Below are 14,801 nucleotides of genomic sequence, written 5' to 3'. Positions count from 1 at the left end.
GTGAGTTAATTCTACTTCCTCTTCGCTCTGCTGATACGTGTGTCTCATAGGCTGGCCATTTCCTGTGCTGCCTGGACCATATTCAAAGGGAAGGTTCTTTTTTTAGTACAGCTTCTTCAAATTCACAGACTTTGGGTTGAAAATTACTCGTTATTTATCAGTGACTGGGCAGACTGTACCAGGACAGGACTCCTGGTTAGTCTGTGGTCAAATCAAACTTTATTTGTCACGTGCGCCAAATACAACAACAACCTTAGAGTGAAATTCTTCCTTTACAAGCCCTGATCCAACAGTGCAATTTTTAAGTAAAAAATGGGTATTAGGTAAACAATAGATGAGTAAAGAAATAAAATAACAGTAGCGAGGCTATATACAGGTGGTACTGGTACAGAGTCAATGTGGAGGCTATATACAGGTGGTACCGGTACAGAGTCCATGTGGAGGCTATATACAGGGTGTTACAGTACAGAGTCAATGTGGAGGCTATATACAGGGTGTTACGGTACAGAGTCAATGTGGAGGCTATATACAGGTGGTACCGGTACAGAGTCCATGTGGAGGCTATATACAGGTGGTACCGGTACAGAGTCCATGTGCGAGGGCTTATTGAGGTAACATGTACATTAATGTGTAGTTAAAGTGACTATGCATAGATGATAAACAGAGAGTAATAGCAGCAGCGTAGAAGAAGGGTTGGCGGGGAGGGGTTTGAGGGGTTGGCGGGGAGGGGTTTGAGGGGTTGGCGGGGAGGGGTTTGAGGGGTTGGCGGGGAGGTGTTTGAGGGGGTGGCGGGGAGGGGTTTGAGGTGTTGGCGTGGAGGGGTTTGAGGTGTTGGCGGAGAGGGGTTTGAGGTGTTGGCGGGGAGGGGTTTGAGGTGGTGGCTGGACACAATGCAAATAGTCCGGGAAGCCATTTGATTACCAATTAATAAATAATAATAATCTCTACTAGTCATTATTTAGAATAGTCTCGTGTTCCCACACTCCCATGCACACTCCCATGCACACTCCCATGCACACTCCCAAGTGTCGATCGTCAGAAAGCTATCATGGGATCCACGAGTTAATCTGACTGGGTAAATTGAATAAGGAAAAAAAAAAAAGAATTGTCTCTTTAAGACCACTCCGAAGACCACTCCGAAGACCACTCCTATCCGTTTAATGGTAGTTAGCCTGGCTAATGTTTTATTTTCGTACCCTTGGTTAAAGTCTATACTCTTAAGGTCACTGACAATTACTTTAGCATCATGTTAACTCCAATGAAATAGTCCAGACGAAACGTCTTAGAGTCCTACTCCCCAACCTATTACTTAGGTGTTGTAGATGCAGAGTTACATCCAAAATGGCACCCTATTCCCCTAGAAACACTAAACTACAAAAGTAGTGCACTATATAGGGAATGGGATGCCAATTGGGACTGGAGTGGACACACATTTTGTTTTTGTCGGATCATTTGCCTCCTCCTCTCAATACTGTGGCTGCAGTTTGTTTATGTAAATGATCCTCGGCCTACCAGCAGCACTGAAAGCTCCATTTAGTTTGACTGAGAAGGTGTTGGCAAGGAGAGAGAGACGGAGAGACTCTGAGTGTGTCGAGTAACACTCTTTGCCCTTCCTTGTCATTGCCAAATGTCAGGTCAGGCCATTTGACACAGACATGGAGTGGTTTAGTTTAAGAAACCAACTGCCTTCCATTTTTTAAATATATATTTTGTTTTCATTGTTTGAGTGGCCACTCGCGTGTTTGGTCAATATAATGGATAATCTGTGTTCATACAGGATAACTGTAATTTGTTAGTCATGTGATATCTCAATTGGCCCGAGAGGGGGGGCGAGTTGGAGGGGGGCAGGGAGGCGCTGCATCATTCTTGGAGGGGGGGGGGGGGGGGTGGTGTCATGTTTACTGTTGCCTTGTTTTTGACCATGTTTGTGTACTTGTCCTCCCTTGTATTGTTTGTAGGGGAATGGAATCAAGACGTACAAATATAACGCCTTGACGTTCATCCCACTGAATCTGTTCGAGCAGTTCAAACGAGTTGCCAACCTTTACTTCCTGGCCCTGCTCATCCTACAGGTCAGTCTGCTGACGACACCGCTGTGTTACACCCTGTGTTACACCCTGTGTTACACCCTGTGCTACACCCTGTGCTACACCCTGTGCTACACCCTGTGCTACACCCTGTGCTACACCCTGTGCTACACCCTGTGTTACACCCTGTGTTACACCCTGTGTTACACCCTGTGTTACACCCTGTGCTACACCCTGTGCTACACCCTGTGCTACACCCTGTGCTACACCCTGTGTTACACCCTGTGCTACACCCTGTGCTACACCCTGTGCTACACCCTGTGCTACACCCTGTGTTACACCCTGTGCTACACCCTGTGCTACACCCTGTGCTACACCCTGTGCTACATGCTTACTGATTTACAAGCATCTTCAGTGGCAGACGGTGGGGTTCCTCTAACAGCAAAGAGTCTTCTGTGAGACATCCCAACTTATACTACACTATGGATGGAAGGATTGCGATTGGCTTGTTTTATTGCGAGCAGTTTAAATTAATTTACATAAATGTAAAATGCGATGTAAATACTGACACATCATTATATAACATATAATGGCCCTGGCCTGAGCAGTGGGTGATGAGGCGCTATTGGACAGCAGAAACCCGGGCCCGGCTCCATGGGGAGGGGGGGGGGGGGGGGTGTAAAGTGTGTTTAGCCCCCCACAGTTCAGACTTTCACCCCCATAGTTTTACTTTTATGTCTGTATATAAAAAAAAAAGTTAAAATTGAGTGACAGGTTGGCACAAAAATAATCTGTATCTGCGCTGTGTTAGCACAATGGACAGAGCGGTCTCTGTGTGTGTTGGGAGGGAATGCAAAGCCACTAAGGCGGTCAGGTATGACTCCTTTGGGTTCCCGTAGAAAGCGAGGGGAAAGACCCCCCCCCCCCCCCCCCCCACACACACACCGATTTCAACTGGCCCCTTAGTCACTTCATCCTGGCACCGGGTTCACAGGTCAGGATGAAACAATAGACTAGAAATGGTTGCACTTTCCTTTCTTCCATCATCAGATTATTCCTGTGATCACGGCTGCCTTGAATCCTCTGAACATGTTTGATTGAATGATGAAGTAATAGTTTCTGTGATATTAATTTGCAACAATGTTTTTATTTCCTTTTAATATATTATTATTATTATTTTTCCTATCCCTCCTCTTTTCCTATTCTTGGGATCACCAGATTGGATTAGACATTAGATTGAATGTTAAAGTAACAGACTCTGATATTAATAATACACTCTTGTGATTATTCCTCTCTCATCAGATTATTCCTGAGATCACCACGTTGCCTTGGTACACGACCTTAGTGCCTTTAGTTCTGGTGCTGGGAATCACAGCCATCAAAGACCTAGTGGACGATCTGGTGCGTGACTCATCCACTTCTCGCTGGCTACATCAATTCTTCACTCTTCTCCCAAAGTCTTGGCGCCGAAACGTGGTGTCCTATAGATCAGTAGTTCCCGACATTTTCCTTTTCCGGGGACCACCAAATCAACGTCAAAACCTCTTGAGTACCAGCTGTCGCGGAATTCTTTAACATAAAATATTTTAGAGGTCAAATTTAGAATCGATGTTCTCAGTGAATGTAACAGATTAAAGGTCTTTCATTACAGATTGATTTTAGTTCAACACTTTTCATTGTATAAATTTAATTTACAATTGTTTATAACCTCCATTATTGTCCCAACTTATTATTTTTGGAGAAAATATATTTTTATATAATTTGCAGACCACCTGCAACTAAGAAAAAGTCCTCTTTTTATTTATGTATCTCTCTCCCCCCCCCCACCCCATTGTCATGTGCAGTACACTACATTTTGTTGTGAAGAGCTCACTGTGGGCCATTAGTGTAATTCTGAACCCTGGCTGGTGTTTTCTCTCCCCGTCTAATAGGCCCGCCACAGGATGGACAAGGAGATCAACAACAGGAAGTGTGATGTCCTCCTGGATGGCAGGTAATGAGGACGATGAACCATAGACATGGATAGATATGTACTTGGAATTGACCCTGCAGTGCCATTGAGGGCTTTCACCATTTTGAAGTAGTCAACTGGGTGGGACTTTCTATAGGTTAAGGAAGGATCACATGATTCCATCCAGGTCATCAGGAGGGATCAGCCAATGAATTATACTCATACGCCAACATTCTATAACTGCAGGTGGCAGTAAATCGCCATCCTTGGCTTTATACCTGTTCAAACAACAGCCTCCAGGTGGCAGTATGCACCCTTTCTGTTTGTTTACCAACTCACAGAAGTAGTAAAAGAAGAAGCTCTGAAACCATAATGGGACAGATGGAAAGAGGAGTCGTCTATCTAAGTCTATGGCGTGAACATAGAAACTAGAACAGTATTGTGTTCTGGATCTCCATAGTGCAACAGTGTACCTTTTTGTTATATCTTACCTTGTTTATTGTATTGTCTGTGCTATGCATCAACAAGAGGAACTTCATGTTTTGAACATGACAAAGAATGGGGGGGGGGAAAAAATGACTGAAACTTTTTCCAAACCCAGGTTTCAAGAGTCGAAGTGGATGAACATCCATGTCGGTGATGTGGTTCGTTTGAAGAAAAATGATCACATCCCGGTAATGTCATTTATTTGTTCTGCGACTCGGGTTCCTTTTAAAATAAAAATATATATACTTTCGAACAATTTTGAAGGTTCTGAATTTACATTTTATAATGTATTATTTATTTGATTTAATTGAAACCAACCAGCCATTTTATAATTCAGTTCCCCAAAAATTATTTGTTCCTTTTTTTTTATTATTATTTTTTTTTAGGCCGACATTCTGTTGTTGTCCAGTTCAAACCCCAACAGTCTTTGTTATGTGGAAACTGCCGAGCTCGATGGGTAAGATGTTCTCTAATACAAGTAAATGTATTGGCCTTCCTGTCCCAAATGGCATCCTATTTCTTATATATTCTATGTGCCCTAGTCAAAAGTAGTGCACTTTGAGCCCTATTGGCCCTGGTCAAAAGTAGTGCACTATCTAGGGAATATGTTGCCATTTGGGACACAGTCCAGGTCTTCAAACCTTGTTGTGTAATCTGACATTTCATAATGGGGTTGTCAACAACTGTTCCTTGATAACAGGAGAAATTACATTAACAGGACGTGCCTTTGTGTAAACATAAACATTTTAAGAGCTGAAGTTGGACTAAAAAAGGTTTTGCTGAGACTTGTTGTAGTCAGTCTGTTTTAAGCCTGTTGATTTTTAGATCGATAACCTTTTCGTTAATCAAACATTACTATCAAAAGGCTAACATGGTTTAGTTTCTTTAAATGTACAGATGCTCCCTAGCCTGAGTGCCAGTCTGTTTGTGCTAGCATGCCAAATAAGAGAGACCAGATCTGGGACTAAGATATATGTTCCCGGCATACTATAGTAGTCCACTGGAAAATGAAAGTATGTTTATTGATTTTCAGGGAAACCAACCTGAAGTTCAAGATGGGTCTGAAAGTAACAGACGAGAGAGTGCAGGAGGAGGGCCAGCTGGCACAGTTTGACGGTAACATACTGCTGTACTGTAACTAGAGAAAACACATGTAGAGTATCACAATATTATTTTAGAGAGCGTGTACAGATGAGCGGGGAATCCTGAGATTCCTTTTAGTGTCTTCCGGATGTATTTGCAGTCGTAAACTACGGGGCACCCAGGATGGCAGTTATTGTTTGTCAAATATATCCTGTCTAGCTGTGCAGCTAGCTAGACTCTGCCTGGTCACGGTTTCCTTCACCACCCCCCCCAGCTATGATGGTGTGAGCATAGAAATAGAATGAGTAGAAAGGACTTGCGACACCTCATCATAACAAGTTCTGATACTGTTCCGCCCAGGATAGTGTGGTCACTGTTCCCTCATACAGCCAGGATAGTGTGGTCACTTCCCTTGTTCCCTTATACAGCCAGGATAGTGTGGTCACTGTTCCCTTATACAGCCAGGATAGTGTGGTCACTGTTCCCTTATACAGCCAGGATAGTGTGGTCACTGTTCCCTTGCCCCCTCTCATACAGCCAGGATAGTGTGGTCACTGTTCCCTTGCCCCCTCTCATACAGCCAGGATAGTGTTGTCACTGTTCCCTTATACAGCCAGGATAGTGGGGTCACTGTCCCCTCATACAGCCAGGATAGTGGGGTCACTGTCCCCTCATACAGCCAGGATAGTGTGGTCACTTCCCTCATACAGCCAGGATAGTGTGGCCACTGTTCCCTTATACAGCCAGGATAGTGTGGTCACTGTTCCCTCATACAGCCAGGATAGTGTGGTCACTGTTCCCTCATACAGCCAGGATAGTGTGGTCACTGTTCCCTTATACAGCCAGGATAGTGTGGTCACTGTTCCCTCATACAGCCAGGATAGTGTGGTCACTGTTCCCTCATACAGCCAGGATAGTGTTGTCACTGTTGTCTTGTTTCTCCGTACAGCCATGATAGTGTGTGAGGAGCCTAACAACCGTCTGGATAAGTTCACGGGGACCATGCGTTGGAGGAAAGACGAATTCCCTCTGGATCTGGACAATATGATGCTGAGAGGATGTAGGATCAGAAACACTGACGAGTGTCACGGACTGGTCATCTTCGCAGGTAAGAACACACTTTTCGGAACCAACGAACACACACCAACGACCACGGTCATGCAATATTGCAAATATTGCTGCCTTGGACTTAATCTCATCCAAACCCTTTACTCTTCTGTTTGTTCACCGTTCTGCTGTAGGCGCTGACACTAAAATCATGAGGAATGGGGGCAAGACCAGGTTCAAGAGGACTAAAATCGATGAGCTGATGAACTACATGGTGTATAGTGTAAGTGGTACACTCAATCACCCCCATCGCAATATTTCAGCCTGTATGAAATGAAGTCTCTTAATAACAGCCATCTACAGTGCCTTCAGAAAGCATTCATACTCCTTGACTTATTCTACATTTTGTTGCCACAGCCTGAATTCAAAATGGATTCATTTAATTGCTCAACCATCTACACACAATAGCCCATAATGACAAAGTGATTTTTTTTTTTACAAATATATTGAAAATGTAAATACAGATATCAAATTTTCCTTAGGTATTTACACCTCCTAAGTCAATACATGTTAGAATCATATTTGGCAGCGATTACAGCTGTGAGTCTTCTTGGTGAGTCTCTAAGAGCTTTTCACACCTGGATTGTGCAATATGAACCCATTTTTAAAGTTCTTCAAGCTCTGCCAAGTTGGTTGTTGATCATTGCTAGAATACATTTTCAGGTCTTGCCATAGATTTTCAAGTAGATTTAAGTCCAAACTGTAACTCTGCCACTCAGGAATATTCACTTTCTTCTTGGTAAGCAACTCCAGTGTATAGGTGGCCTTGTGTTTTAGGTAGTTGTCCTGCTGGAAGGTGAATTTGCCTGTGCTTAACTCTATTCCGTTTCTTTCGACCCTAAAAAGCTCCCTAATCCTCGCTGATGACAAGCTTACCCCATAACAAGCCACCACCAGGCTTGAAGATAAGAAGAGTGGTACTCAGTGATTGTATTTGCCCCAAACATAACACTTTGTATTGCTGTATTACTGTAGTGCCTTGTTGCAAATAGGATAGATGTTTTGGAATATTTTTCTCTTCTGTACAGGCTTTCTTCTTTTCACTCTGTCATTTAGGTTACTATTGTGGAGGAACTATAATGTTGTTGATCCATTCTCTGTGTTCTCCTATCACAGCCATTAAACTCTGTAACTGTTTTAAAAGCACCATTGGCCTCATGGTGAAATCCCTGAGCGGTTTCCTTCCTCTCCGGCAACTGAGTTGGGAAGGGCACCTGTATCTTTGTAGTGACTGTGTGTATTGATACACCATCCAAAGTGTAATTAATAACTTCACCATGCTCAAAGGGCTATTCAATGTCTCCTTTATTTATGTTTACCCATCTACCAATAGGTGTCCTTTGCAAGGCATTGGAAAAACCTTGTGGTTGAATCTGTGTTTGAAATTCACTGCTGGACTGAGGGACCTTACAATTATCTGTATTATGTGTGTGTTACAGAGATGAGGCAGTCATTCAAAAATCATGTTTAACATTATTATTGCACACACAGTGAGTCCACGCAACTCGTTTATGTATCTTGTAAAGCGAAGTGTGTATGCTTGCCATAACAAAGGGCTTCATTATACTTATTGACTCAAGACATTTCAGCTTTACATTTTTTATTAATTTGTTAATTCCACAACATTATGTGGGGTATTGTATGTAGGCCAGAGACACAATCTCAATTGAATAAATGTTTTAGTTGGGCTGTTTTAACACAAATAAAAAAAAATGTGGAGTCAGTCAAGGGGGTGTGAATACTCTCTCTGAAGGCTTTGTACATGCTTGATGATGGCTTGTGAGAATAGAGAGACAGTGGAAGAACTCCATCCAAAAGCTCATCCCTTCTTCCCTCCGCCAGATCTTTGTCATCCTGATCCTGGTGTGTGCTGGCCTGGCCATCGGAAACTCCTTCTGGTACGAGGAGGTAGGCAGCAGGGCCTGGTATCTGTATGACGGTAAGGACCAGACTGCTTCTTACAGAGGTTTCCTCAGCTTCTGGGGGTACATCATCGTGCTCAACACCATGGTTCCCATCTCCCTCTACGTCAGGTGAGTCGTCACAAAACCCAGGCTAGCTCGCACTTGTACCCTCCTATTACCCTCGATCTCAGAAGAGATGGTCGTTTCAGGATCAGCAATGGTCATATATCCAAGTTCCAATTATCCTAACACACAGACGTCAGTTTACCCGAGGCTAATGTCAGCAACCCAGAATCTCTCCTCTGGGCCAGCTGTGTTTTCGTCTGTTAGCAGAGACTAACCTGATGGAGAAGTAGAACAATGAATCTCTTGATCTAAGACTTGAAGTGTGTATTTGCTATCTCTACCTTCTACTTCCACAGACTTTATTAGACTTTATTACAGCTGTTTTAATCTTCTAGTTATCGTATTTTAACATGTAGAAAATGTGTTTCTGATGGGGGAAAAAAAGTCAACCTGGTTAATTTCTCCTAACCTGACTGTCATGATGTTATTTCCTCTACTTCCTGTCCAGTGTGGAAGTGATTCGTTTGGGCCAGTCGAAGTTCATCAACTGGGACCTTCAGATGTACTACCAGGAGAAAGACACGCCAGCCAAGGCCCGTACCACCACCCTCAACGAACAACTGGGTCAGATCGAGTACGTCTTCTCAGACAAGACCGGTACCCTCACGCAGAACATCATGGCCTTCAAGAAGTGCACCATCGCCGGACGCACCTTCGGTTAGGCAAATGTCCTTTCGCTTCTGACACCATGTATTGATGTGGCGGCAGGGTAGTGGTTAGAGTGTAGAGGCGGCAGGGTAGCCTAGTGGTTAGAGTGTAGAGGCGGCAGGGTAGCCTAGTGGTTAGAGTGTAGAGGCGGCAGGGTAGCCTAGTGGTTGGAGTGTAGAGGCGGCAGGGTAGCCTAGTGGTTGGAGTGTAGAGGCGGCAGGGTAGCCTAGTGGTTGGAGTGTAGAGGCGGCAGGGTAGCCTAGTGGTTAGTGTTGTACTAGTAACCGGAAGGTTGCAAGTTCAAATCCCCGAGCTGACAAGGTACAAATATGTCGTTCTGCCCCTGAACAAGGCAGTTAACCCACTGTTCCTAGGCCGTCATTGAAAATAAGAATTTGTTCTTAACTGACTTGCCTAGTTAAATAAAGGTAAAATAAAAAATTGATAAGGAGAAGAGCAGAACATCTTCAGGAAGATAAAAATTGATAGGTTGTACAGAGCATTATGGGTACTGCAGTGTATCGTGCTAAACTTATATCCTGGCTTGGATGGACGTTCTGGTCCACTGCATTTGTGAAGATGCCTGTGTCATGACGTGTTACACGACAAAGTATAACAACGAACCAATACTTTTTCATTTTGCCAGGTGACCCCACCACTGCCGAGGGAGTGACTCTGAATCGTGGAAAGGTGAGGTTCACCATCCTATTCCGATTGTCACAGTGTAACATGACTGTTTCTGCTATTCAAAATGCTTTACATTTCAACACATGTTGCGAGAGATTACATTTAAAATAAAACTATTCGGGGTCAGTTTCCTGGACTCGGATCAAGCATAGTCCCAGACTAAAAAGCGTGTTCAATGGAGATTCCCCATTTGGAAGTGTTGTTAGTTCAGGACCTAGGTTTAATCTGGGTCCAGGAAACCGGCCTTCCGAGTATCTGTAGCATCGTCTTGATGGTCATTTCTTCCCCTCGGTACTTCACAGCCAGTGGATTTCAGCTGGAACAAGTACGCAGACAGCAAGTTTGAGTACCTTGATCATTCCCTGGTGGCCTGCATCCGGTCCAAGAAGGACAAAGAAACGCTGGAGTTCTTCAAGTTGCTGTCTCTGTGTCACACTGTCATGGTGGAGCAGAAAGAAGGTGAGCATTCGACAACCTGCATTCTAGTGATGCTAGAGGTCAAAGTTCAGACGTCACCGATTTATACGTAATGGGCTGGTAATCCCGGACACCGAAAAAGCCTGGTCCTTAACGGGGGAAAAAACATGCTCAATGGAGAATTTATTGAAAATCTTTCTTAGACCAGGATCGATCTTTATCTGTGTCTGGGGGAACCGGCCCAATATTTATTTAACAGGAACATACACAAACCGGTAGTCTTAGTTTAGTGTACTACAGACACCGATGAATAGTCTATAATACAGGTGTAACATAACCTCTGACCCCAGAGTTGATGTGAGTCTGTTGTTCTCAATCCTCAGATGAGTTGGTGTACCAGGCAGCCTCTCCTGACGAGGGAGCTCTGGTGACGGCTGCCAGGAACTTCGGTTTTGTGTTCCTGTCCCGTACCCAGGACACCATCACCATCAGCGAGATGGACCAGGAGATGACCTACGAGGTGTTGGCCCTGCTCGACTTTAACAGCGACCGCAAACGCATGTCCATCATCCGTGAGTGACTGTTTTAAGTCTGTGATCCCTGGGACTTATGTAGGGTTGAAAAACTCTGGATATTTTTGGAGTTCCCAGGTTTGTTGGAATTCCTAGTTGGAGAATTCCTTCCCTGTTTTATTCCTGATGAAATCCTCCAGCTGGTTACAGTTTTTGGGGAACTTTGGGAAAGCTGAAATTTTGCAAAATTAGCCCTTTCACTGTGACCATCTCCCTAATGTGCTGTCTTCTCTCTCTCTCACTCACTCACCCCCTCTCACACACACAGTGAGGTTCCCCGATGGCCGGATTCGTTTGTACTGTAAAGGAGCAGACACGGTCATCTACGAACGCCTCTCTCCTAACTCCAGACACAAGGAAGTGACCCAGACTGCTCTGGATGTGAGTCAACAATATCTGTTCTGGGGTGTTTTTTTAATATGGCAGGTGTGCCAAACTCCTTTTGCCCAGGGGCCACATTCTGACGTCATAGTTTGAGACCTCTGCTGTACGACTTTGAGCTTTGAACGTGGAGTTGCAGTGGCCTTAGTTTGACGTGTTGTTGAACTCTGAACTCATGAACTCTGAACTCATTGTGGTCACGTAACAAATTAAACTTGAGCTCAAATAGTTTCTCAAAAAATAGACGATGCATGTTTTTCATTGGTGCATCATTCTCTTCCATTGTAGATCTTTGCCAACCAGACTCTCCGGACCCTGTGTTTGTGTTATAAGGATATCAGTAAGCAGGAGTTTGACGCCTGGGCTAAGAAGCACAAGGATGCCAGTGTTGCTATGGGCAACAGGGAGGCTGCTCTAGATCGAGTGTATGAACAGATTGAGAACAACCTCATGGTAGGACACACTCCAAATACTTCAATCAATCAAGTCACTTCTACAATGTAGAGGGCTGGCATTTTGGTCAGGATCGTTAAGATACAAGATGCCTCGGTCTTTACGTAAACCGTTTTTTTAAAAACTGTTATTTTACCAGGTAAGTTGCCTGAACACATTCTCATTTACAGCACTGACCTGGGGAATAGTTTGTATTTGGGTTTATTATGGATCCCCATTTAGTTCTTACCAAGGCAGCAGCTACTCTTCCTGGGGTTTATATTATGGATCCCCATTTAGTTCTTACCAAGGCAGCAGCTACTCTTCCTGGGGTTTATATTATGGATCCCCATTAGTTCCTGCCAAGGCAGCAGCTACTCTTCCTGGGGTTTATTACGGATCCCCATTTAGTTCTTACCAAGGCAGCAGCTACTCTTCCTGGGGTTTATTACGGATCCCCATTTAGTTCTTACCAAGGCAGCAGCTACTCTTCCTGGGGTTTATTATGGATCCCCATTTGTTCCTACCAAGGCAGCAGCTACTCTTCCTGGGGTTTATTACGGATCCCCATTAGTTCCTGCCAAGGCATCAGCTACTCTTCCTGGGGTTTATTATGGATCCCCATTAGTTCCTGCCAAGGCAGCAGCTACTCTTCCTGGGGTTTATATTATGGATCCCCATTAGTTCCTGCCAAGGCATCAGCTACTCTTCCTGGGGTTTATTATGGATCCCCATTAGTTCCTGCCAAGGCAGCAGCTACTCTTCCTGGGGTTTATTATGGATCCCCATTTAGTTCTTACCAAGGCAGCAGCTACTCTTCCTGGGGTTTATATTATGGATCCCCATTAGTTCCTGCCAAGGCAGCAGCTACTCTTCCTGGGGTTTATTACGGATCCCCATTTAGTTCTTACCAAGGCAGCAGCTACTCTTCCTGGGGTTTATTACGGATCCCCATTTAGTTCTTACCAAGGCAGCAGCTACTCTTCCTGGGGTTTATATTATGGATCCCCATTAGTTCTTACCAAGGCAGCAGCTACTCTTCCTGGGGTTTATTACGGATCCCCATTTAGTTCTTACCAAGGCAGCAGCTACTCTTCCTGGGGTTTATATTACGGATCCCCATTTGGTTCTTACCAAGGCAGCAGCTACTCTTCCTGGGGTTTATATTATGGATCCCCATTAGTTCCTGCCAAGGCAGCAGCTACTCTTCCTGGGGTTTATATTATGGATCCCCATTAGTTCCTGCCAAGGCAGCAGCTACTCTTCCTGGGGTTTATTATGGATCCCCATTTGTATCTACCCAGGCAGCAGCTACTCTTCCTGGGGTTTATATTATGGATCCCCATTAGTTCCTGCCAAGGCAGCAGCTACTCTTCCTGGGGTTTATTACGGATCCCCATTAGTTCCCACCAAGGCAGCAGCTACTCTTCCTGGGGTTTATTATCGATCCCCATTAGTTCCTGCCAAGGCAGCAGCTACTCTTCCTGGGGTTTATTATGGATCCCCATTAGTTCCTGCCAAGGCAGCAGCTACTCTTCCTGGGGTCCAAACACACCAAACCATCCACATTACATATACAACAACAGATTAAAACAGTTTTTTTCTTGTTTTAAAAATATATATTATTTGTTTTTTTTAACCTTTATTTAACTAGTAAAGTCAGTTAAGAACAAATCGTTATTTACATTGACTGCATACCCCGGCCAAACCCGGACGACGCTGGGCCAATTGTGTGCTGCCCTATGGGGACTCCTAATCATGGCCACTTGTGTGTCTCTTCGGTCCCCGTTGTTCCATCAGGTGGATTTTTACCTGTTTATTAAATCTGATTCTACTGCTGCATCAGTTACCTGATGTGGAATAGAGTTCCATGTAGTCATGGCTCTATGTAGTACTGTGGAATAGAGTTCCATGTAGTCATGGCTCTATGCAGTACTGTGCGCCTCCCATAGTCTGTTCTGGACTTGGGGACTGTGAAGAGACCTCTGGTGGCATGTCTTGTTTTAAAAATATATATTATTTGTTTTTTTTAACCTTTATTTAACTAGTAAAGTCAGTTAAGAACAAATCGTTATTTACATTGACTGCATACCCCGGCCAAACCCGGACGACGCTGGGCCAATTGTGTGCTGCCCTATGGGGACTCCTAATCATGGCCACTTGTGGGGTACGCGTGGGTGTCCGAGCTGTGTGCTAGTATTTTAAATGGACAGCTAGGTACATTCCGCTTGTCAACACCTCTTACAAAAAACAAGTAGTGGTGAAGTCAATCTCTCTTCCACTTTGAGCCATGAGAGATTGACATGCATGTTATTAATGTTTGCTCTCCGTGTGCATCCAAGGGCCAGCCATGCTGCCCTGTTCTGAGCCAATTGCAATTTTCCTAAGTCCTTTTTTGTGGCACCTGACCACACGACTGAACAGTAGTCAAGGTGCGACTAAACTGGGGCCTGTAGGACCTGCCTTGTTGATAGTGTTGTTAAGAAGGTAGAAACTAGGGCCTGTAGGACCTGCCTTGTTGATAGTGTTGTTAAGAAGGTAGAAACTAGGGCCTGTAGGACCTGCCTTGTTGATAGTGCTGTTAAGAAGGTAGAAACTAGGGCCTGTAGGACCTGCCTTGTTGATAGTGTTGTTAAGAAGGTAGAAACTAGGGCCTGTAGGACCTGCCTTGTTGATAGTGCTGTTAAGAAGGTAGAAACTAGGGCCTGTAGGACCTGCCTTGTTGATAGTGCTGTTAAGAAGGTAGAAACTAGGGCCTGTAGGACCTGCCTTGTTGATAGTGCTGTTAAGAAGGCAGAGCAGCGCTTTTTAGGAACAGATTTATCCCATCCTAGCTACTGTTCTATCAATATGTTTTGACCATGGCAGTTTACAATCCAGGGTAACTCCAAGCAGTTTAGTCACCTCAACTTGCTCAATTTCCACGTTATTCATTACGAGACGTAGTTAAGGTTTAGGGCTTACTAAGTGATTTATCCCA

At 44.3% G+C, this 14,801-nt stretch overlaps 1 protein-coding gene across 1 annotated transcript in view; it reads left to right on the top strand.

Annotated features, from left to right (window-relative positions):
* Positions 1-14,801, top strand: part of LOC139408273 (phospholipid-transporting ATPase IC-like) — a 40,841-nt gene that overhangs the window by 16,498 nt on the left and 9,542 nt on the right. The window contains exons 4-18 of the mRNA XM_071151974.1: positions 1,959-2,072; positions 3,330-3,428; positions 3,959-4,020; positions 4,580-4,652; positions 4,851-4,921; positions 5,498-5,580; positions 6,497-6,655; positions 6,789-6,877; positions 8,497-8,687; positions 9,133-9,341; positions 9,979-10,022; positions 10,322-10,478; positions 10,820-11,008; positions 11,277-11,389; positions 11,678-11,842. Of these exons, the coding sequence (XP_071008075.1) occupies positions 1,959-2,072; positions 3,330-3,428; positions 3,959-4,020; positions 4,580-4,652; positions 4,851-4,921; positions 5,498-5,580; positions 6,497-6,655; positions 6,789-6,877; positions 8,497-8,687; positions 9,133-9,341; positions 9,979-10,022; positions 10,322-10,478; positions 10,820-11,008; positions 11,277-11,389; positions 11,678-11,842 (1,818 nt within the window). The remainder of the gene's footprint in view (positions 1-1,958; positions 2,073-3,329; positions 3,429-3,958; positions 4,021-4,579; positions 4,653-4,850; positions 4,922-5,497; positions 5,581-6,496; positions 6,656-6,788; positions 6,878-8,496; positions 8,688-9,132; positions 9,342-9,978; positions 10,023-10,321; positions 10,479-10,819; positions 11,009-11,276; positions 11,390-11,677; positions 11,843-14,801) is intronic.

The sequence above is a fragment of the Oncorhynchus clarkii genome, chromosome 5 (genome assembly GCF_045791955.1).
Source record: "Oncorhynchus clarkii lewisi isolate Uvic-CL-2024 chromosome 5, UVic_Ocla_1.0, whole genome shotgun sequence".
NCBI lineage: Eukaryota > Metazoa > Chordata > Actinopteri > Salmoniformes > Salmonidae > Oncorhynchus > Oncorhynchus clarkii.
Note: the sequence above shows the minus strand (reverse complement) of the source record. Positions and strands in the feature narration are given on the sequence as shown.